The 24202-nt window shown below is 43.8% G+C and overlaps 1 protein-coding gene across 5 annotated transcripts in view; it reads right to left on the reverse strand.

Annotated features, from left to right (window-relative positions):
* Positions 1–24202, reverse strand: part of NAV1 (neuron navigator 1) — a 352950-nt gene that overhangs the window by 93720 nt on the left and 235028 nt on the right. For all 5 annotated transcript variants that reach the window (XM_078156430.1, XM_078156429.1, XM_078156428.1 and 2 more), the window contains 2 exons: positions 22352–22454; positions 16465–16830 (listed from right to left, as the gene is read on the reverse strand). In XM_078156430.1, coding sequence (XP_078012556.1) covers positions 16465–16830; positions 22352–22454 — 469 coding nt within the window. The remainder of the gene's footprint in view (positions 1–16464; positions 16831–22351; positions 22455–24202) is intronic.

The raw sequence follows: 24202 nt of genomic DNA on the forward strand, positions 1-24202 counted from the left end.
CATTCTACCAAGGCAGTATTAGGTAGTAGCATAATCATACCCAAAGGACAGTGTGGTTTTCCCCTATAAAGTACATAATCATTCAGTTTAATGTCACATTAAATCTCTTCATAAACTCGATGTTTCTGCCATATTGAACCATTCATCCTTCCCCAAACTCATCCAGCACATTCTTGTTTCCATGCCTTTACTGTGCTGCTACCTTCTAGCTGCAGAAATGTCCATCTTCTTTCTAGGCCTTGGCTCAAATGCACCCTATCCACAAAGGCTTCCCTGATCATTCCCAATTGGAAATAATCCTCCTCTGATCTCTTGTGACATTTTGTATCTTGCTTACCGACTTCTGATCTATTGTGCATGATAATAATTTTTGTCTCTTATTAGATTGTAAAGCCCTTGCAGGCAAGAATATAGCTTTATTCATCTTTTTATTCCTCGATGGCCTCAGCACAGTGACTGGTACAAGGAAGATGCTTAAAGTGTTTGTAGACTGATTGATCTAATTATGGGGAATTTGTGGAGAGGCAGTAAAAGTCTTCCTTTTGGGGGTGGCTCTAGTTAGGAAGTTTTTCTTTTCATTCAGCTTAAATTTGCCTATTGGTAACTTCCACCTATTCCTTTTATAGCTTCTCTCTCAGGCCATGCCTAACAAGTCTAGTATCTCTTTGAAATGAAAGCCCTTCTTTTTTTTATATTTGAAGAGCACTCTCATATCCCTCAAGGGGCAGCTAGGTGGTACAGTGGATACAGCGCCAGGCCCGGAGTGAGGAATACTTATCTTTGTGAGTTTAAATCTGGCCTCAGACACTTACTAGCTGTGTGACCCTGGGCAAATCACTTAACCCTGCTTGCCTCAGTTTCCTTCTCTGTAAAATGAGCTGGAGAAGGAAATGGCAAATTATAGCAATATCTTTTGTCAGGAAAACCCCAAATGGGTCATGAAGACTTGGACATAACTGAACAACAACAAAATCACTTCCCTCTAATTCTCTCTCCCCACCTCACCCCTTGGGACTTCAGAGGCATGGTATCCAGTTTCTTCACCATCCTAGTCACTTGCCTTTGGACTTGACTTTGTTAACGTCATACCGAAAATGTGGTTCCTAGAATAGGAAAACGATCCAGATGTGGTCTGAGCAGTGAAACTCTCTCACTCTGGATGCTATGCTTCTATTAACTCTACCTAATATTGCATTCATTTTTTGGTTGCCATATCAATCAATCAATCAATCAGTCAATCAATCCAAAAGCATGTGTTTACTATGTTATAAACACTATATAAATGCTGGAGAGAAAAATAAAGGCTAAAAATAGCCCCTTCCCTTAAATAGTTTATATTCTAATAAGGGAAGAAAACATGTAAATAACTTGTACATATAAGATACTTCTATTTCTTATTGTACCTGATGATTTATATGTGTGTGTATATGTATATATATATATACATATACACACACATATATGTATTGTATATATATACACACACATATATGTATTGTATATATATATATGCATGTGTAGGTATATAATATTATGGAGAGAGACAGAGACAGGGACAGAAATAAATAAGGAGAAAGAGAAAGAGCAAAAGAGAGAGAGCAAAAGACAGAAAGAGAGATAAAGAGAACAAAAGAGACAGAGAAAGAAAGAAAGAGAAAGAGAACAAAAGAGAAAGAGGGTGGGAGGGAGAGAGAAAAAGAAAAAGAGAGAGGGACAGAAGAAAAGAGAGAGAGGGAGAGGGAGAAAGTGAGAGAGAAACAGAGAGAAAGAGAGAATGGGTGGTAATCTCAGAGGGGACGTCACTAGTAACTGAGGGAACTGGGAAAGGCCTCTTGAAGAATATGGGATTTGAAATGAGACTTGCAGGAATCCTGGGAATATAAGAGGTGAAGAGGGAGAGCATTCCAAGCATGGGCGAGAGCCAGTACAAAGGCACGGATTGGGAGGTGGAGTGTCAGAGTTAGGAAGAGCAAGTGGGCAAGTGTCCCTGAATTACATAGCACATGGAGGTCAGTAAAGTGTAAGAAGACTGGAAAAGTGAAGAGGCCATGTTACGAAGAGCTTTAAATACCAAACAAAATATTTGATCCTGGAGGTAATAGGGAGCAAATGGATTTTTTTTTTTGTTAAGTAGGGAAATGACATGTTTAGACCTATGCTTTAGGAAAATCACTTTGGTGACTGAGAAGAGGCTGAATTACAGTGGGGAGAGACTTGGGCAGGGAGATTAATTAGCAGGCTATTGTAAAAGCCCAGGTGAGAGGCACTGAAGGACTGAAGCAGGGCATTCTCTTAAATACTCAGCTTTTTTTCCCACATAAGTTGATTTCCAGCCACATTCTAGCCTACCCTCTGCTTGTGGAGTTGATTTTAAAAAGAAACAAATATAAATCTTCATACTGGTTCCTACCAGAATTTTATAGGAGGCGATGTTGTATAGTGGAAAGGGATTTGGATTTGGAGATTCTAGGTTCCAGTTCGAGTTCTGTGTGACCTTGGGTAAGTCACTTAACCTGTCTAGACCTCAGTTTCTTCACCTATGAAATGGGGGGGGTTGGACTCTAACCTCTGAGGTCCCCTTTAGTTCTAAATCTGTGAAGCTATGATGTTGTTAGCTTTAGCCTATTTTACCACTTTGGGGAGATCTTGTGGGCTGTTGATTCCGGGGGTTATTCACTGCAATCTTTGTTCCTATGGGCTGAGTGCCACATGCATGCAGTTTGATAGGCATGGCATTTATAATTGTCGTCAATCACTGACAACAGAACAGAGACAACAAGAAAGCTCTTTGGAACTCCACCGGAGACATCCTTCCTCCAGGCATGATCCAATAATTAACATTCATTGGGTCTGACCAGTCAATCAAAGTTGGACCCACCTAACCATGTTATCACCCAGTCTGTCTCTTTCCATCTTTTCCAAAAAGATAATGTGATAGGATCACAGAACCAGAGATTGAGAGTTCAATGCCATCTAGTTCAACCCTTTCATCTTACAGAGGAGGAAATTTAGGCTCAGAGGGTTAATCCTAATACTAGGTGGTAGCTAGGTGTCATAGGGAGCACTGGACCTAGAATCAGGAAGAACTGAGTTCAAATTCTGCCTCAGGCACTTCCTAGCTGTGTGACCCTAGACAAGTTAGTATTAGTGGTAGAGGAAAGAAGGAAATAAAGAAATAAGCATTTATTAGGCACCTTTTGTTGTTAAGTTGTGTCTGACCCTTTGTGACAGCATTTGGGGTTTTCCTGACAGATATACTGACATGCTTTGCCATTTCCTTCTCTGGTTCTTTTTACAGATGAGGAAACTGAGGCAAACAGGGTGAAGTGCCTTGCAACCCTTCAGGGTTGTACAGCTAGTAAGCATCTGAGGCCAGATTTGAACTCATGAAGATGAGTCTTCTAGACTCCAGGCCTGCCATTCTATCATTGTGATATCTAGCTTTCCCTTTTATTAAGCACCTACAATGTACCAAGTATTGTACTAAGTGCTTTATAAACATTATCTCATTTGATAACACAGTCACCTTAGGAGGTAGTTGTTATTACTGTATCCATTTTAGAGTTGAGAAAACTGAGGCAGACAGATGAAGTCGCTTGCCCAGGGTCACACAGCTAGTAAGTGTCTGAGGCTGGATTTGAATTCGAGTCTTCCTGCCTCTAGGCTCCTACTATTGTACCACCTAGACCTAGCACAACTAGAACTCATATCCCCTCAGCTCCTAATCCTGTGCCCTTTTCATTATCTCACCAAGAAATTCTTTAACATGCCTACAAGACTTGAATAAGCTTCCTGATTGTTAGTGCTCATAGGTGCACAAAAAGACTCATCTGCTACATTTAACATGTCATGTATCTCTTGTGGACACTGTGTAGGAGACAAGGCTTGGAGTCAGGAAGCCTGGGGTTCAAATCCTACCTTGGATATTGACTAGTAGTGTGACTCTAGGCAAGTCATTTAAACTCTCTCAGCTTCAGTTTACTCTTCAGCAAAATGGAGATTAAGGGACAGCTAGGTGATACAGCTCCTGAGTTCAAATCTGGCCTCAGGCACTTACTAGCTGTGTGACCCTGGACAAGTCATTTCACCCTGTTTGCCTCAGTTTCCTGATCTGCAAAATGAGCTGGAAAAGGAAATGGCAAACCATCCTAGTATCTCTGTTAGGAAAACCCCAAATGGGGTGATGAAAAATTGGACATGACTGAACAACAACAAAATAGTGATGATAATAAAATCCTACCTTATAAGGTGGCTGTGAGCATCAGATGAGATAAAATTATAAAAGGCATGATATAAATGCTACTCTTATTCTCATTATTTTCCTCTGTCCCCACTTAGATTTTAATTAGTGGCAGGAACCAATTCTTCTCTCCAAGCTTGAATGGGGGAAGGGTGGATCCTCATTTGCCCTCTCTCAGGCAGTTTGGTTCTGTGGGCACATGCCAATCTTGGCATACCTAGCATGAGCCAACTGTCTACTGGGCCAGAGCCTAGGGCTTTATTAGGATGGAGACCAAAAAAGAAGAGATGAGGAATAAAGCTGCTCTCTTCTCAACATCACTCAGCCTCCCTTTTGTTTGGATTCATACTAAAGGTAATTCTCTCCTCCTCTTCCTCAGACTCCAGGGTCCTCCTTGGTAGGGTACTATTAAGTTCACCTAGGCAGGTTCCCATACTCTGAGGTAGATGGGTCAGGTGTGTATTTTGCTCGGGACCTAGGTTCCCATGGGAAGCTGTCCACCAAGTAAGGGGGTAAATGGCCCTGGTCCAGTTGCTCTTCAGAGTGACTTCGGGAGGCTGAGAGTTTGTCAGTAAGGTTGGAAATGTCTCTTTAAACCCTGAGCCTAAGGATTTCTGGAGCAAAGAGCAGGTTCGGGAGAAGCCTCGGAGGGTAGAGGCTTATGGGCTTACTTTGCTTACATTTCCCATCATGACACTTTAAAGTCAAGGAGGAAACTAATCCCATCTGTGTCCTGAGGTCCAAAATCAGTTCCAGAGGTTGGGGGAGGGGAGAAGGGAGGGAATAAAGGTGAAGGAAGGAGGAAAGAGGGGAAGAAGAGAGCTAGCTTGTCAGGTCAGGAGTAGGGATTTTGGGGGAACAGGAACAGTTCAAACACACACACACACACACACACACCCAGGGAAACAAACAGGAAATAAATAAGTTCTGTAGACAATGGCTAGAAAAAAATCTTTTCACCCTGAGCCCTTTCAAGATTGAGCTTGCTTATTTCATTTAAAAGTGTTGAGGGCCTCTGCCCATATGCTCTAGGAAACTATTTTTCTGACCCATCATAGGCTCATTGATAGTCAAAGTTGGAAAGGATTTAAGAGAGAGTCATCATGATCTAATTTTATAGATGAGGAAACTGAGGCCCGAAGATGGGAAGTGACTTGCCCAAAGCTGCACAACAAATTAGGATACGAGTATGATTTGAACATAGGTCTCCTGGATCCTAGGTCAGGGCCATTCATACTCCATCATGCTGCCTTCTTGGAGTTCCAGTCTTGTTGCCACACCAAAGGCTCTTAAAGCACTTTCGAGCAGCATATGGCATGCCCAATCTGCCATTTCACATAAGGGCACATGAGATTATACAGACACCTTTTAGGATCAAAGGTCTTCGAGTTGGAAGGAACCTTAGTGATTATCTTGCTCAATCCCCTATTTTTACTATTTTATAGATCAACTATAGCCAATACTTCATGGCTTTCCCCACCCCCTCCCGTGATTCTGGATACCAAAGGCTGGGATGGGGAGAGGGGGAAATGGGGAATGGAAAAGCAGGTGACTGGGAGAGTTTCCTTATCCCCACTGATTAGATAAAATCCTAGTGTCTGCTATTTTTAGAAAATAGATATCTCTTCTGTAAGTGGGAGAAATTCTTTAGGTTGTCACCTCGAATTGTCAACAGTTTACTCTCACTTATCTGTGTGAATAGAAGACAGTCATGATACACTAGAGTAGACCACAACTGAAATATCGTTTTCAGGTCAAGGTACCACTTTTTCAAAAGCGTTTGACAAAATGGAGCAGGGGTGGGGAATCTGTGGTCTCAAGGCCACATGTGGCCCTCTAGGTCCTCAAGTGCAGCCCTTTGACAGAATCCAAACCTTTGGTGGCCTTGAGATTGCAGGTTCCCCACCCCTCAACTAGAGTATACCAGCAAGAGGATGATGAGGATGAAGAGGGGCCCAGAATCCATTTTCTGTGAAGAACTATTGAAGGAACTGAGGATGCCCACCATGGACAAAAGAAGGCTAAGGAGGTTAGGGTGAGAGAGAAATGGGCTAGCCCTCAACTGTCTTGGGGAGAAAGTGGTCAAGTATAAAACTTCATAAATGACTATGCTGTTACCTCCACACAGAGCTTTTCAATTTAGAAAGCATTTTCACAAATTGACTTTGTTTCCATGAAGTAGGCAGAGTATGTATTATTGTTCTCATGAAATAGATGAGAACACTCAGGCTCTAGGAGGTTAACTGACTTCAATTCATTTAACAAACATTAATTAAGCCTTACTTTTTCCAAGGCCCTGTGATATGTACTAGGGTTACAAAGGCAAAAACCACATAGAAAGGCAGCTTGGTATAGGGTTGGATTTGGAGTCTGAAAAGTGCTAGGTTTGTGTCCTGCCATGGACACTTACTGTGTGATCTTGGGCAAATAATTTAACCTCTCTGGGCCTCAGTTTCTTCATTCACAAAATGAGGTGGTTGGACTTGATGATCCACTTCTAAGGTTCCTTCTCACTCTGAATCTCTGATGGAAACATAAGTTAATTTGAGGAAGGAGAAGGCCAAGCTGTCACAAGTGGAATGACAAGAAAGGCTTGGTGCAGGGTTAGCAGCAAAGTTGAGTCTTGCCAGAAGCCAGGGAGACTCAGTATATTAGGCTACTCTGGAAGAGAGGGAGTTTTTGATCTCCTGAGGTCTTCCAATAGAGCTTTGATGACCATTTGTTAGGGATACTATGGCAGAGATTCATGCTTCTGTACTAAACAAGGCCCGCTTTTAAATCTTAAATTCTAAGGATGAGTAAGGAAATAATGGGAAGAAACTGTAAGAAGAGCCTCAGGAAGGCTCACATCTGGAATAAGCTAAGCCTTGTGAAAAATGCTAAGGATAAAAAAAGAGCTATTTAAATTAAAAGAAAGAGGAACAAGAAAGAGAGAAAGTCAAAACTGCTCTGCTATTTTTTTGCCAATAGGAAGGCACCTAGGTGATGTGTCAGTCAACAAGCATTTATTAAGCACCTACTATGTGCCAGGTACTATACTAAGCACTGTAACAAGTAGAGCCCTGGACTTAGAATCAAGAATCTGGTACTAAAATCCTATCTCAGAGTGTAGCTGTGTGACTCTGGGTAAGTCACTTAACCTCTCCCAGCCTCAGTTTGCTTTTCTTTAAAATGAGAGGTTAGACCCATTGGCCTCTCAGGTGTCTTCCAGCTCTAAATCTATGACCCTGTGATCGTTATACTGAGAAGGGTAGAATAATCATGGAGTGGAAGTCAAGATAGGTCAGGATATGGCCACAGAATGGAGTGCTACTTCAAATGTCCTATCATGCATAAGCTAGCACTGGCAATCTTTGAGGAACTGTTGGTGAACCAGAAAAGTACTCTGAGACTGAAGACTAGCAAATGCGTCACTTTCTCAAAAATAGGAAAAAAGTGTATTCTGGAAACTAGGTTCCCAGAACTCCCAGGCCTGTGAGGAGAAAGTCAACCACCAGTAAAATTCTAGGATGGATTACTAAACAGATGGCTTCTGAGCATTTAAAAAGGAAGTGGCGAGTACTGAGAGACATTATGGATACACTAGAAATAATATGTGCCATTGTTGTTGTTCAGTTGTGTCTGACCTTTTGTGGCTCCATTTGAGGTTTTCTTGGCAGAGATATTGGAGTGGTTTGCCAGTTCCTTCTCCAGCTCATTTTATAGGTGAGGAAACTGAGGCAAACAGGGTGAAATGACTTGCCTAGGGTCACACAGCTAGTGAGTGTCCAGGGCTGGGTCTAAACTCAGGAAGATGAGTCTTCTTGACTCCAGGCCCAGCACTCTAGCTACCATACCACTTAGCTGTCTAATACATGCCATACTTATTTCTTTTTCTCTTTTTTAAAAATAAGATGAATATTGTCAAACACACTTACTTGTTCCTTGGACCTGGATTACATTAAGAAGGAAGGGGAGAAGGGCATGGTCAACATACCCTTCTCGCATAGGCAGCTGCTGCCTTATGGAAGGCACTGAGCTAGCTAAAGAATCATTTGGACAGAAATTCCTCCTTTGAAGCATGTAACTCATTCTTCAGAACTTGAATCCCTTAGAATGAAGGGATTATACATTTAGAGCAAGAAAGACCTAAAAGGTTATTTAGTCCCACCCTCAGATGAGAAAACTGAGGCTCAGGGAGGGGAAATCACTTGCTTGAGGTCAGTTAGCTGCTCGGTCAGGATCTGAAGCCAGGTCTCCACACTCTAAATCCAGCTCATTTTGTCACTTTACCATTTGTTTCCTTGAGAAATGAATGTTCTCTCCCTGAATTTACATTCTAGCTTTTGGATTACCCTTTATTGGTATTCCTCAAAAGCTGCTTGCCTTCCTCAGTGGAGCCTCCCTTTCTCCACTCTGGCCTCCATCTTTGGTTGTCACTCCATACCTTGCTTGGCTCTGATCACCCCTGATCTGAAAAAGGCCACTCAAACCTACCTAGATTATTCTGCTTTTGCCCCTCGTGCAGAATGATTTTTGGTTTGCCAGATCTCCCCATAGTTAAATTGCTCTGGCCTCTCCTAGCCTGACCCTTCCACATCTGTACCAATTTCAATTCGTCCTGTTATTAACTGCCAGATTAGGACCTAGCCTTGCCTCAGCCTTAACCACCCCCTCTGGACCTGGCTCAGCTCACACAGATGCCTGGGCCTGGATGCTACCTTGACATAGGACAAAATAACTAATCTGATAGATAGATTGAGGAACTGCCTCAGGCAGAGTGTGTTTAGATTAAATTGCACAAGGTATTGAATAATGTTGTCCTTGTGAATAAGATGGAGAAATAGAGGCCGATTGAGAGAAGAATTAGGTAGATTTATAACCCACTACTGTGTTCTTCCTGCTATCTCACACTGCCTCCCTTGCATTCATCCTGCCTTCCCCTGCCCCTGTCTGCATTTTCACATGCAACCCCCCATATCTAGAACAGATTTCCCTCTTCACATTTCAACCCATTAAAATCCTTCTTCAAAGCCCAGTCCAGGTGTGCCATGAAGCCTTCCCTGTTTAATCCCAAGCAAGAGTGGCCAGACCCAGAGAAGGCTGTTAATATGTTGATGTCATGCTGGGGAGAGGTCTCTACTATTATGCCCCAGGGTTCCAATCTTCTTCTTCTTCTTTTTTTATTTGCTTTTTGGTGAGGCAATCGGGGTTAAGTGACTTGCTCAGTGTCACACATCTAGTAAGTATCAAGTGTCTGAGGCTGGATTTGAACTCAGGTCCTCTTGACTCCAAGGCCGAAGTTCTATCTACTGTATTACCTAGCTACCCTGCAGTCTTCTTCTTCATACATACATACATACATATTTTTTTAAAGAAGAAGATATATATGTTTTATCATTGACTTATATGAAGCCATAGACAGTTCTCTCAGAAACTACGAAGTTGGCAAAGAGCTGGGATGAACATCAAATATGTTAAAAAGAGAGAGAATGAATGAGAGAATAAAGTTTTCTTCTTTTTTTTGGCCTTTTGGTGAGGCAATTGGGGTTAAGTGACTTGCCCAGGGTCACACAGCTAGTAAGTGTCAAGTGTTTGAGGTCGGGTTTTGAACTCAGGTCCTCCTGACTCTAAGGCCAGAGCTCTATCCACTGCGCCACCTAGCTGCCCCAGAATCAAGTTTTCAATAAAGATCTTAAGAAGCTGGAATTAACAAAATGAAATTTAATTTAAAAAAATCAACTACAAGGTTGAGGAGATAAGACAATAAGAGTTCAAATAAAAGAAAGAGAGACAGGGATTTTAGTCTGATTACAAGTTGAACACAAGCTAACAGTACTGACAGATGACAAAAAGGTTATATAATATTAGTGAATGCACCCTACCCTGACCCACAACAGAGTAGTAGCAATTGGTTTTGCCCTTCTGACTGTTTGCCCTCCCTGATATTAAAAGGAATTTGCCTTTCCTAAGATCAGACTAGCAGCCTGGCAACAGATTTGGGAGCACAAAGGATGAATGAATGAATGAAAGAGTATTTATTAAGCATTTATTGTGTGCTAAGTGCTGCAGTGAGGGCACCATCCTAAGAGTGTTTGCTAGGCTAGAATCATATGGTGAATCTGGTGGTATTTCCATTCAGTCCAACGGGTATTTATTAAATGCCTTTTCTGTGTAGGCTAATAGGTTCTCGGTGCTGGTGTTAATAAATACCATAGAGCTCCTGCCTGCAAAGATCTTACAGTCTCCTAGGTGGGGAACACGAGATAAGTACTTCACAATAACAAAAGCTGAAAAAAAAATGAGAAGTCAAACAGAAAGACATGAGGAATTTAGGGAAGGAAGCCTGGCTTCTAGTGGTGAGAGTGGGATTAAACAGGGAAGGCTTCGGGGCATACCTGGGTTGGGCATTGAAAGAGAAGGATTTTGATGGGTTAAGATGTGGCGAGGGAAGTTTGTTCTAGATATGGAGGATTGCATGTGAAAATGCATAGGGGCAGGGGAAGGCAGGATGAAGGGAGGTGGTGTGGGCTGGTAGGAAGAACATTCCCATCCCCGATACCTGCCCGCTTGGCTCTGGACAAGGCAAAGGAAGGCCCTCTCTGGGCCTTAATTTTCTGCTTTGTAAAATGAGAAGTTTGGATCAGATGGCCTCTGAGAGCCTTCCAGGCCTAGATCTATGGTCCTGAGTTTTAAGTAGTTTAGTTTGTTTGGAGGATAGTGTGACAATTGGGAACTGTATAAAATAAGGCTGGAAAGGTAGATTAGAGCCAGGCTATAGAAGGCTCTGAGTTTGTATTTTATTCAGCAGGCAACAGGGAACCACCCTAGTCCTCTTCCCCAGTTAGAGGAGAGGTTTTTGATGTGGAGTATCTCAGAATCAACTTGATTTTTCACAGCTTATCTGGTTCCTATCTACTCACTTCATTCTGCTAGGGAAGCGAGAACCCAAGGCTTGGTTTCGTTTCTCGTTGAGAAAAGGTTCTTTTCAGGGCCCAGAAAAGGAAGTTAGGTAGCTGGCCTGGTGTTACAGAGGCAGCCAAGTCATTGACATGGGTCAGAGTATTTCTAACGGGAGGCTTTTCTGAAATGATGACAGCTTAAAAGATTGGTTTTTAAGCAAACATGGCATATTCCTTGCAAGATTTGTTGGAAATGCAGATGTGTCCTACTTTTCCAAAAGCAAAACGAAAAGGAGAGATGGAAATCTAAAACTTTAAACAAAAATCTAAAACTTTAAACAACTCATAAATTGAGGAGCAATTATTCATATTTCTTAAAAAAAATCCTTATGGTTACAAAGGGATCATCAGTGTGAACTCTGGGTTTCCTGTGCATAGATTATTTGGTTTGAGAAGCCAGGAATGGAAAAAGTTAAAACCAAAGACCAATCAGAACAAAGACAAAATAGCCCCCAAACCGTGTAAATAATAGGGGAAACTGGAAGTCATTTACAAAATCTTGATTTCTGCTTCTCTTTTGACCCCCCCCCCCAGCCAGGAACATGTCTTCTTTATAAAGGGAAATACAACAATTTCTAGACAAAGGCAGAGGGATTTTTGCTATGCTCCCAGAAGGAACACAGAACACAACACACTTAGGGCTATAGCTTAATTGAATTTCTTTTGGTTCAGTCTTTGTGCTTAGATCCCTCAATTATTAGGCCTGATTTTTGCACACAAGTGTTTGCCTACACATGTGCAAGGACTGCCCTTTCCATCAGACTGGAAGCTTCCTGAAGGCAGAGATTGTCATTCCCATCGAACAGGGAACTAGCTCCCTGAGAGAACAGGCTTTCTTTCCCATTAGACTAGGAGCTCTCTGAGGGCATAAATCACGCCTTCCTCATCACACAGAGAATATTGTGAGGGCAGAAACTGTGTTGCTTGTCAGGAAGGCTGCCTATTCTCTCTGCCCATCTCCTGCGGGTCCGATTCGGGGGCTGGGCATAGGGTAGGAGCTCAGTGCATGGTGTGTGCAGGGATGTCTCCTCTCCAGTCCGGCTCCTGGCCAGGCTGATCTGCGGATCGGAGGTCAGGCCAGTCCCAGAGTCAACAGGCAGTAAACAACCCTACACATGAGTCAGCTGTCTAATTGGCTGGACCTTCCCTGGTCCAGATCCCTCCAAATTTGTCCCAGAAGGCTGAGGAAGAGAGCAGGCTGCTTGGATGGGAATAAGTCCAGGGAGTGAAACTGTTGTCGTGGGTGCTCCTGAATGCTTCAAGAAGAGTTACTTCTTCTGCTGGGAGTCACTGAGACTAAATTTCTGGTTAAAGCCTTTGATTAGATCAGGGAAAGGGGCCTCATGGCTGCTTTTATTCTTTCTCATTGGGATTAATAATCAATAGCTGCCACTTATAAAATGCTTTGAGGTTTGCAAAACACTTAATATATAGTCTCATTTGAGCCTCACAACAACCCCGTAAGGTTGGTGCTATTATTAATCCCATTTTACAGAGGAGGAACCTAACAGAGAGGTTCAGTGATTTGCTTAAAGTCACCCAGCTAGGATTTGAACTTAGATCTTTCTGACTCCAACTCCTGTGCTCTACCCACTGCATCACCTTTAATCTCAGCAAATCTCAGAGAAGGGGACAAAGTGGCAGTCTGGAGACCTGGCAGATAAAGATTTGAGATTTCTAGAGCTCAATCTGTGTTTTAGGATCTCCTGGCTTGGAGAATGGGAGCAGTTAGCTTGAACGTTGTGTCCCCCTCCTTCATTTGTGTCCCTCCCTTTTTCTCTTCCCCAAACTGCCATCTGGGTCTGAGTCATTTTTCCATGGTCCAGCCCTGACAGATTTGGGATGGGGAAACGTACAAATGATCAGGGATCACTATGTACCAAAGGGCAGAAGGTGGGGCTCATGGCGTTGGAAGAGAAAGGACCAGGAGTTTAAAGGAATGGGGGCTGAAAATGAAAGAACTGAGAGGGAAGACTATTTAGACATGTAAGTCAAAGACTTAGAGCTTGGGTTAGTACTAGGGCTAAACCCTGTAAAGGATCATGGGAGGAGATTGTTGGATAACTGACTCTACTTTGACAGCTAGATGGATCAATGGATAGATCACTGGACCTGGAGTCAGGATAAACTGAGTTCAAATCTGGACTTCAACACCTATTTTCTGTGTGACCCTGGGCAAGTCCCTTAACCTCTGTCTCGGTATCTTCAATTGTATAAGGTGACAATGATAGTGTCAAACTTACAGAGTTGTTGTAAGGATCAAGTGAAGTAACATTTGTAAAGCGTTTAGCATGGTGTCAGGCACATAGTAGGTACTTAATAAATGCTTGTTCCCTTTCTTTCTTCCCCCACCCTGCCCCAGAGTCAAATGAGGAAGTCACTAGGTGAAGGTCCTAGGGACCTTTGGTTTCTCCTAGTGCTGAAGACCTGTAGGGAACTACATGACTTGGGGAGTCCCATTACAGGAGGGTGGCTGGCATCATGGGATCAGGGTGGAAAGGAGGAGCATTAAGGTGGGGGGACTGGTGGCTGGCACGAGCTGAATCTCCTCTTCTCATAATAAACTCTTACTCCTTTGTAAAATGGGAGGAAGGAGGAGAGAATAATATTTGCACTATATACTTCAGGACTGCTGGGAGGAAAGTGATTTACAGGTCACAAGTAAAGCTCTTTACAAACGTGAGTTTAATGTGATATGCCTTCTAGCTTCCAGAGGCCAACTGAAGTTTCAGAGAACAATATGGGTAGGAAGGACCCGCGGTGTGTGTGTGTTCCTAGAAAAGGGCTGCCTGGTTTCTCAAGTGACAGTAAACGTTCTTGCAGTTCATAGGTGGCTCTCAGGAAGTGTCTAGTCTAACTCATCCATTTGGCAGATGAGAAAACCAAGGCTCAACGTGGTGACGACTATTTCACACAGCTAGTTAGGGCACTGGACTTATTCTAGTCTTAGCTCTGACACTCTCAGCTTTGTGTGAAATGGTCTCTGACTGGTATCTCCCAAAGACAGTAGCCTGGGTCCCAGACTAATATCTTTGGGAGTCACCAATCAGAGACTACATTGTCTTTTGATTAAATTGTAAGCAGGAACAAGGCCCTGAGCATCACAGATGATCAACAAATATGTGTTTGGTGAACAAAAATGGATGAATGAGTAAATATTGTGCAGGCAAATAGTAATTTCTTACCTCATTTATAAAGAGTGTGAAATTTTAAAAAGTATTATTCTGCTATTACTAGGAGAGAAATTGAAGTTGACAAAAGTAACCAATTCTAACTGCCTATTGTGACAGAGCACAGAATAGAACTGGTGACTCTTTCTTGAGTTTCTTGGGCAAATCATCAGAAAACATTCCCATTGAGAAGGGTGTGTGTTCTCCTACAGCTGGAAAGTCTATCAGTGTTTCCTTTGATCTAATTCTGTTGCCTTCTTTTTCATTATTTCAACATGTTTAAAATTGTGTTCATCACTAAGGCACTGGGATATGGGAACAGAAAATTACTTCTATGTCAGTAAGTAATAGGAAATGATGATGGGCTTATTACAAGGAATATTTACTTTGATTCTTCAAGGATTTATGATTGCCCCACCAGCTGTGATCATAATTGTTCCATAACTTATGTCTACTAGCTTTTTGAGAATTACCATGGCCAAAAAATTCCTTGCCCTGGTGATGAGTTTATTAGAATTGTGATAGGTTGGTCTACAGACAACAGAGATATAGCATATCACTGGGATCCTGGATGTCTTATGCAAGTGTGGAAATGAGCCTGGGCTCTTGAAGGATCTGCAGGAGAGTGCAAAGATTAACAGCTCCTACCCCACTGGAAATACTTCAAGTGTGGGCCTGATGATTAGAAGGCATATCTGATAAAAAAAAAAACCCTAGAATCTTGTAGAGGACATCTAGAATTCATTATATCTTCTCTCCTGCCTCGAGGCAAGACTTAAATGAAATTGTCCCATTCAGAAAGGAAGCTCTCTCAGCTTTAAAGATACCTAAGGAAAGGCACTCTGTATTTTCTATTAGGGATCCATTCTCACTGCTGTACAAGTATGTGTAGAATGGAGGAGAGAAAAAAGCTGAATGATACAGAAGACATTTGAGAGTCCCTTGGACAGCAAGAGGATCAAATCAGTCAATACTTACAGAAATTAATTCAGACTATTCATTGAAAGGTCAGATACAGAAGCTGAAGCTTAAATACTTTGGCCACAAAATGAGAAGACAGGACTCACTGGAAAAGTCTCTGATGTTGAGAAAGATTGAAGGCAAAAGGTAAAGGGGATGACAGAGGATGAGATGGATAGTATCATTGGAAAAAGGAACACAAGCTTGGACAGACTTGGGGAGATAGTGGAGGACAGAAAGGCCCGGTGTGCTGTGGTCCATGGGGTCGTGAAGAGTTGGACCCAACTGAAGGACTGACCAACAGGTCAAGTTCATTTCATCTTATCCAGATTCCCTTTTTTGCTGCCTTTTATAGACCTCTAGATCACTTTCTCCTCAATCCGCTCAATAACTGGCTTCAGTCTTCTCCACTCCAACCCTTGTTCTCTTTCACTTCCCTGGCTTCCAGTTCTTCAATATGTTTAACTCCCATGACTTCTGCAATGAATCCATCTCAACAATGATTGGATCTTATACGTCCCAACCCTCAACTGAATTTACCCTAAGCGCAAGAATGACTAGGAAAGGAGCAGTAAGGAGAAAAGATTTAGAAGTCTCTGTGGAAGAAAGGAGATATGAGGAGTCTTTTAAAGGTTGGGAAGGGAACAGTACCAAGATAGGAGGTCTAGGTAGCAACCTATCAGAGAGTAAGCCATAAAGGGTTTAGAAAATGGAGCTGCTCTTGCATTGATAAAAGGAACTCCTTATACAAGTTCAGGTTGGTACCTCCTTTGCAACTTAAAAAGGGATTCACCATCACTGGCTGATGAGCTCCACAAAGTCCAGTTCCTGCCTTCCTTAGCCCATAAAAACACACCAACCATACACAGGGAGAAGAAGCTACATATACAAATGCCGTCCTTCTTTTCCCCTCCCCATTTTATTGATGTCTCTAATTCCGCCTTTCCTTCTAGCAAATACATAGCCCAGAACTTGGTGGAGAGGCTCCACAGGGCTCTAAATAACCCAGCAAAGGGGAGGATCAAATCTCCATTCTTGTTAAAATGCAAAGAATCTAAAAGAACTTGTAAGTATCTCAGTCTCTACCAAGCCAACAAAGATGGCCCCCTCTTTTCCCTTCTAAGCCATGCTCTCGAAAGGGCCATAGCCTTACCCTGTGGTGATGTCGTCATCCTCTGTCATGGTCTTGCCCATGAGGTCACTGTCACTCATATAGCCAGATTTGAGGTCAACCTCATCAGAATCCAAAGACTCAACTAGCTCAAGGCGGGAGATGTGGCTGAGTTTGCTGGGACTTCGCATAGGCATAGTGTGAGAATAGTGGGCTCTCTCGCCATGCATGTACCAGGCTGGAGGGCCCTCGGAGCGGCAGCTCCCGCCCACTGAAGGTGCGTCACCCGCCTGCAGGCGGGGGCTGGATTGTCCGTAGCGCCAAGAGAGTGGGGAGGAGCGGTTGGAGAGGCTGGACACACTGCGGGGGTTGGCATCATCACTGTCATAGCAGGTCATCTCCAGGGAGCTATGGGTAAGAAAAAGGCGAGCTCTTAGGAATCAAAGAACTTCAGAGCTGGAAGAGATTTTTTTAATAGATCACAGAATTAATAATAATAATAATAGCTAACATTTATATAGCCCTTACTATGTGCCAGGCTCTGTGCTAAGTGCTTTACAATTATTATCTCATTTGATTCTCATAACAACCATAAGAGGTAGGTGCTAGAACTAGCCCCATTTACAGATGAGGAAACTGAGGCTCAGGGTCACATAGCTAGTAAGTGTCTTCCTGACCCTAGGTTTAGTGCTCTATCCATGATGCCTATCTAGATTATATGTGTAGAGATGGAAGGGACCTTAGGAGTCAACTAGTTCTTTATTTTACAGATGAAGAGAAGTTAAGTGACATGTCTAGGGTCACACATGTATGTGCCTGCAGGTAGTAAGTGGCAAAGCTGAGACTTCAACCCAGGTCTTCTGATTCCAAAGTACTCTTTCCATTGTGCCAAATTCCTTTTTCTGTTTTGTCATGTTAGCCCATCTGATAGGTGTGATGTGGTACCTCAGAGTTATTTTGATTTGAATTTCTCTAAGCAATAGTGATTTAGAGCATTTTTTCATATGACTATAGATATCTTTAATTTCTTCCTCTGAAAACTGTCTGTTTATATCCTTCGACCATTTTTCAATTGGGGAACGACTTGCATTCTTATAAATTCAACTCAGTTCTCCATTTATTTTAGAAATGAGGCCTTTATCAGAGACACTGGTTGTAAACATTGTTTCCCAGCTTCCTGCTTCCCTTCTAATCTTGGATGCATTTGGCTTTGTCTGTGCAAAAGCTTTTCAATTGAATGGAATCAAAGTCATCCACTTTGCATTTCATAATGTTCTCTATCTCTTGTTTGGCCATAAATTCTTCCCTTCTCCATAGATCTGACAGGTAAACTATTCCTTGCTCTCCTAGTTTGCTTATAGTATCCGTCTTTATATCTAAATCATGTACCCATTTTGATTTTATCTTGGTATAGCATTATACCAAATTCTAATTCCTTCATTTTGCAGAGGAGGAAATTGAGGCCTGGGGAGGATAAGGGACTTGTCTAAGGTCACACAGTTAATAGTGAATTGGCAGAGCCAAGCCTAGAACCCAAGTACAATGACTCCCAGTCCTGGACTCTTCACTGTATCTTACTGTCTCCCAGCATTGTTTTCATGACCAGTAGCTGCCCCTCTCCTCTGCCTCCTTACCATCCTCTTATTCTGTCTGGAATGCCCTCTGATTTCCTGTCTACCCATCTCAAAGTGACCCACAGCCTTGTTTCGAGTGCCATTCTCCAAGCATGCAACCCACACTCATCTCTCCTCTTCTGGGGCCACTGGCAGGAAGTCAGCACTGTTCGGGCACTTAATTCTATTCTATTTGTCATATACCACTTAGAGTGTTCTTCAGTTACTATATATGTGCCAATCTTGTCTCCTTAAGGATTAGAAACTCTGAGTGCAAAACTTTGTCTTATGCTCCTGTTGGCTTTGCCAACCAGGCAGCTGTCAAGTATTAATTAAGCATCTATTATGTGCCAGGAACAGGGCAGAGGGCTAGGGACACCAAGTCATAAATGAAATAGCCCCTGCCCTCAGAGAGCTTATCTTCTGTTGAGGGAAGGAGACAACATGTACCCACATAACTAGATACATAATAAACACAAGGTAATTTTGTGGACGAGGCACTAGCCACTGGGGAGATTAGGAAAGGCCTAATGTAGAAGACAGCATTTGAGCTGAGCTTTGAAAGAAACTAGGGATTCTAAGGGCAGCTAGGTGGCACAGTAGATAGAGTGCTGGGCCTGGAGTTAGGAAGACTCATCTTTCTGGGTTCAAATCCAGCCTCAGACACTTAACTAGCCTGGGCAAGTCACTTAACCCTGTTTGCTCCCATTTCCTCAACTGTAAAATAAGCTAGAGAAGGAAATGACAAACCACTCCAATATCTTTGCTAAGAAAACCCCAAAAGGGGCCAGGAAGAGGCAGTTGTGAGGAAGGGAGCATATTCTGGGCATGTTGGAAACAGCCTGTGTAAAAGCACAGAGCTGGAATGTCAGAGCACCTGGATTCAGATCCTACCTTTGACTCTTTGTGGGAGTCACTAAACCTCTATAGATCTGAAATGAGGAGTTAGACTAGATGGACTCCAATATCCCTTTCAATGTTAGTTCTATGATCCTGTGATTCTACATCATTCATGAGGACCAGCAAGACTTTCCCACTCTCCCTCGGGCTTAGAGCAATGTTGGGCTCACAGAGGATACTCAAGAAAGACCTGTCGAACTGAATTACAGAGAAGCGACATGAGTGGCAGTGTCTGAATTTCTCTACTCAGCGGTTTTCCACCCAACTAAGTGCCCTATGAAACCATGGCGAAAGGATGATAAGATCACCCTGGAAGGCTCTGAAAGTGCAGAAAAGGTGGGGCTGAGTCTCCTACATATCAATTAGTATCATAATAGAACTTTGTGATCAGACAGGGTATCGGGTATTGGGAGTTGAGTTACTCTCTTCTTGTCCTGACCCATCGGCTTTTCTGACAAGCTGATGCTGAACAAGCCTCTTCCCAAATTACTTTCCTCTTTTTATTCCCCAGACATAATAAAGTCTGGGGAAACTGCTGAAGGTGAGGGCCCCATGGCCCTAGGGAGAACCACCCTTTGACTCAGGAAGAGATTTTTATTGCAGAAGTCACTGGGCTTTATTAGGACCTACCCCCCACCCCCAATTCCACACTAGTTTCCAATTCCTACCTCAGAATAGGGGTGTGGAGAGTAGGCTTACACAAGGGAGAATGGAAAGTTTCACTTCCCCATAGCCACCTTCCCTCAGCTCCAGACAATTCTCTCCCCTTTGCTTCCCCAACAAGACCCCTAGCCTCCCTTCTCCCCTTCCCCCAATCCATTCTCAGATGGAAACATCACTGCTGGTAGGAATAGTAGAAGTGGAACTGGACCTTGATGGGTACAAAGGTTTCTGAAAAGGAATTGAATCTACATCAAACCTGTGAGTCATGACCCTCCTGCCCCCCATGACCTAGCCTTGGAGCTCATCACTGTGGTCTGGTGGAAAGGGACCTTTGCTGGGAGCCAAGAAGACCTGGGTTCTCATCCCAGCTCCACCAGCAACAATGTGTAAGACCTCTGGTAAGCTGGGTCAATTCACTTCCCTTCCCAAGTTGTCTCAATAACAACCTGGGGATACTTAAATCTATCTGCCAACACCTTATGTTAGAACTGAAATGGGCGAGCTGGTTGGATGTGCTTTGAAAAATGAAAGGGTAAAAAAAATATAGGGAAGACTAGGGACTGGACCAGGGATTCATTGCTACAGGGAACCCCTTCTATCAATGCAGGTTGGTGCTGTCTCTTCAACTTACAATCTTAGAGAGCTGCTTAGAACGGTGAGGAGTTGAGTGACTGGTCCAAGGTCACATAACAGTATGTGTCGAAGGCAGGTCTTGAATGCAGGTTTTCCTGGCTCTGAGGCTAACTTTCTTTCCCTCACAACACCTTGCCTCTCTGTCATGATATGTGATATATACTAAAAATTAAAGTAAAAATATCTGATCAAAAGGGTGGGGTGAAAACCAACTTGGGGACACAGTGAGGGGAAAAACAGCTTTGTACTGAATGAATTTCTTCCCCCAGAGGACAGTCCTCTAGCTCTCCATATGGGTTTTAGAGCTATTCTCCCGAACATCGCCCCATTCTTGAAGACAATAAACAGCCACAGCCTTGGTCACAGCTGTCCCACATCTGGCAAGTTAGAATCAGTCCAGCCAAGGAAATGGAAGCTGTTCTGCTCCTCTAGGGATGAGTCATTTTGGGTGTGACCCCAACTAAGGGCTTTCTGTTTGCCCTGGGATGAAACTTCCTGGCGATCCAGGGCCTGAGGGACTGTCCCAGTTCTTTCCCGAGCTTGGCTGGTACGGAGAGGAGTTGGGGTCTCCAGGAAACACGGGGACGGAGCCTGCTCTGAATTGGACCAATCTCACGAATACTGGGGTTGCTAGTGTTATGTCTCATGGCCTAGATGCCACTGACCAGTGTGGTTTTCCAGGCTTGCTTGCTGCTCCTACGTTTGCTAGTGGGAATAAGAGGACCACACCAGAGAGGCCTGAATCCTGGTTAGGGGGAGGCCTGAAGGACCCTCGTGTGCATTCCCCTCAGCAATTATCTTCCCTCCTCAGATTTCTTTCTCCATCATCTCCCTTCCTTTAAAAAAGCCATGTTGAAGGTTTGGCTTGGCACAGGCACAGTCACTAACCCAGGAGGGAAGACTTTGAAAACATGCCCAAGGATCTATCTTGTAACTTTGTTTTTTTTTCAATTAATAAACATTTATTTTCTCTTCTACCTCACCTCAATGGAAAAGAAGAAAAAAAGAAAGAAAAACAAAACCTTTGACCCAAATGTACATAGTCAAGCAAACAAAGTTCCATATTATATATCCAAAAATATATGTCTCACTCTGCCTTGTGTCCATCACCTCTCTGTCAGGAGATGGGTAGCATGCTTCATCATCTGACCTCAATGGATCAACAGAAAACACTGAAAAAAGACTCCCATCCTTAAGGATGGGATCTAAGCATCAGGGCTGAGGTTTGGAATTAGGACTTAGGGCCTAGGTCTGAGGGCTAAATGCTGGAATGCCTCAAATTGGGGGATGGGGTGATGTTAATTTCTTAGGATGTATAGGCTAAATACCTGAGTACTTAATGCTTGGAGGACTATAATGTAGTACTACCATAGGTTTGGGAGTATGGGCTTAGAGAAATACCCTTCTCATCACTGCCATCTCCTCAGCTTTTCCAACTTTGCTCTCAGTTTTCCATCCCCAGGAGATAGGGGAGGAACCCACTTCTAATTCAACTGAGGGTGTGACTTGTCCCTCACCCAGCTTTCTCCCTCACACCCCACAATTTCCCAATCCTGGCTGCCTCCTATACTCATTACCCCTAGAGCCCAGTCTGGCCCCTACTGCCCCCCACAGAGCTAACAGCATGAGCTCATCTGGGCAGCCAGCAGAGTCAGGGAAGGGAAACATTGAGTCAGGGCAGAGATTGTGGCCAGCAGGCTGCTGGGGGAGAGGTGCCGAGGGAAGAAGAGGTCTCTGGCCTCAGCCAGGAGCTTAGAGTTCCTCTGCATTTGGAATGGGGACGGAGCAGGCAGGCACAAGCAGGAAATGATGCCAGTGTAAAGCTGTGTTAAGCACAGCAAGAAGACACTCTCCGATGTCCACTGGTAGTGCTGGTCCAGGAGCCGCATGTAGGAGGATGGTGGACATCTTAGCTAGGAGGGAAGGGTCTTAGTGAAAGAGTATCTGGCCAGCTGGAAGGCAGGGTGAAACAGCAGTTGGCCAGTCTGGGGCACCAATGGGTGAGCCATATACCTGTACCTGGGAGAAAGTTGGAGAGACATTGGGTTGTTCCACAGAAGAGGAGGCAGAGGAGGAAGAGAGTAAGGGAGCAAGGGAGATCCCCTCAACCCAAGGCTTACCTGTGAGTTACCTGGGAACCTCTCAGGCTAGACATAGTCTCCTCCAGGTTCTGTCGAAGGTCCAAGACATTTTGAACTGTTCTCTTTCTCTGGGACTCCGGATCTGCAAAGGGTGAGGGGGAAGAGACAGGATGAGTTTGGAGACTGACCACAGGGGAGACTTAGGATAAGTAAGGTGGACAAATCCCTGGGATGCCAGATCACTGGGGAGAATCCACTGGTGAAGACAGAGATAGTGCTGCCTTCCCTCAGGCCTGGGTGTGTGTGTGTGTGTGTGTGTGTGTGTGTGTGTGTGTGTGTGTGTGTGTGTGTGTGTGTGTGTGTGTGTGTGTGTGTGTGTGTGTGTGTATAAAAGCCCTGGAAGATGGTCCATAAAAATGAGATCTTCTGTCCCTCAGAGCTTCCACTCCCTCCCCCCACTCCCATGCCTCCCTCCCCCACTCCCATGCTCATAGTGAGAGCACCTGGCTGTTGTCCTCTGGGGCAATTTTTCCTACAAACAAGCGTTCCTGCCAAGGTTTGTGCCAATTAAAATTAGACTCAAAAACCATCCCTCCCCTCCAACTCTGAGTCTCAGGCATTCTGATGGGGGCACATCTGGAGCCTCAGCTGGCCAGAAGGGAGAAGCGCCCCTCCCAATGGGGGATCTGGGAGGTAGATCAGATGGGGTTCTTCCATCTGCTAATTAGGATTAAAAGAAGTTTCTCTGACTAACCTGATAGCACAATAGCAGAGCCAGGAGGAGAACCCAGCAGGCCTGATAGCTCTAACTTATCTTGGGCGGGTGGTGGTGTTGGTTTAGAAGGGCCAGGAGACAGTTCAGGGATTGAGAGGGTGCCTATGGAATGGGTGTTGGGCCAAGGCCAGGGACAACCAGCGCAATACTCTTTTGGGAAGTGCCCTTGATGACAATGAAATACAGATTTGGCTACTGTAGAATTCTTTGGCAAGAATAACCTACCTGAGGTCATCTTATCTACCTACTTGTCTTCATGTTGGATGACATTTAGGACCTCAATGGACTCTACAAGAAGGAGAACCTTTTATAGCAAACAAATCAGAAGATCCTCCCTCCCTTCTGTTTTATAGTGTGACAAAAGCAATGGCTCAAGAGAGAAGGGGATTTGACAGCTCAAAAGACTTTTACCTAAGGATCTCCAAGTACTTAGTGGAAGCAAATTTATGACGTCTCCTTGGAATCCAGGAGGTAAAGGTTTTCATGAATGACTTCACAGAGAAGGATTCAGGAGGTCTGATATGCCAGGAAATCTCCCCCTACCTTTTCCCCTTATTTCTCCTTCCCTCATCCCTCATGAATGAAGCTGCCCACTCAGCCCACCACAGACTCAGCTGGAGTGTTGGGTTATTTCAGCTGGAAAAGGGAAAACTTTGGAATCCTTTTGAGAGTTGGGTTTTTTTTTCCCCTTTGCCAAGATTGAAACCTGGGATCTGGCAAAAGGCTGCTTAGACTGTCTCGCCAGCTGGAAGGAGGGTTGGGTGGGGATGGGCGGGGAGCCAGGTCCTGGCAGCAACCACTCCCTCTCCCAAGATCTCCAGGGTACCTTTCCTACAAGTCAGCTCCACACCCCAATCTGCTCCACCTTCCTTTCTCCCACTTAGGCTAGTACCTTAATATTCTCTGGTCCTTATTTTATTCATCTATAAAAAGATGGGTTGAAATACGTGATCTCTAAGTTACTTTTAGCATTCAATTCTGTTATCCTATATGGCTCTTTATCAGCTAGCATTAGACACCCCAGGTGAAGTTCTTTAGATCACCCTGCTGGTAGGCAAGGAAAAAAACCAAGACAATAATGGACACCTTGCCAACTGCTTGAGGTCCTGGTATTC

The sequence above is a fragment of the Phascolarctos cinereus genome, unplaced genomic scaffold (genome assembly GCF_003287225.1).
Source record: "Phascolarctos cinereus isolate Bilbo 61053 unplaced genomic scaffold, phaCin_HiC Scaffold_5;HRSCAF=322, whole genome shotgun sequence".
Lineage (NCBI taxonomy): Eukaryota > Metazoa > Chordata > Mammalia > Diprotodontia > Phascolarctidae > Phascolarctos > Phascolarctos cinereus.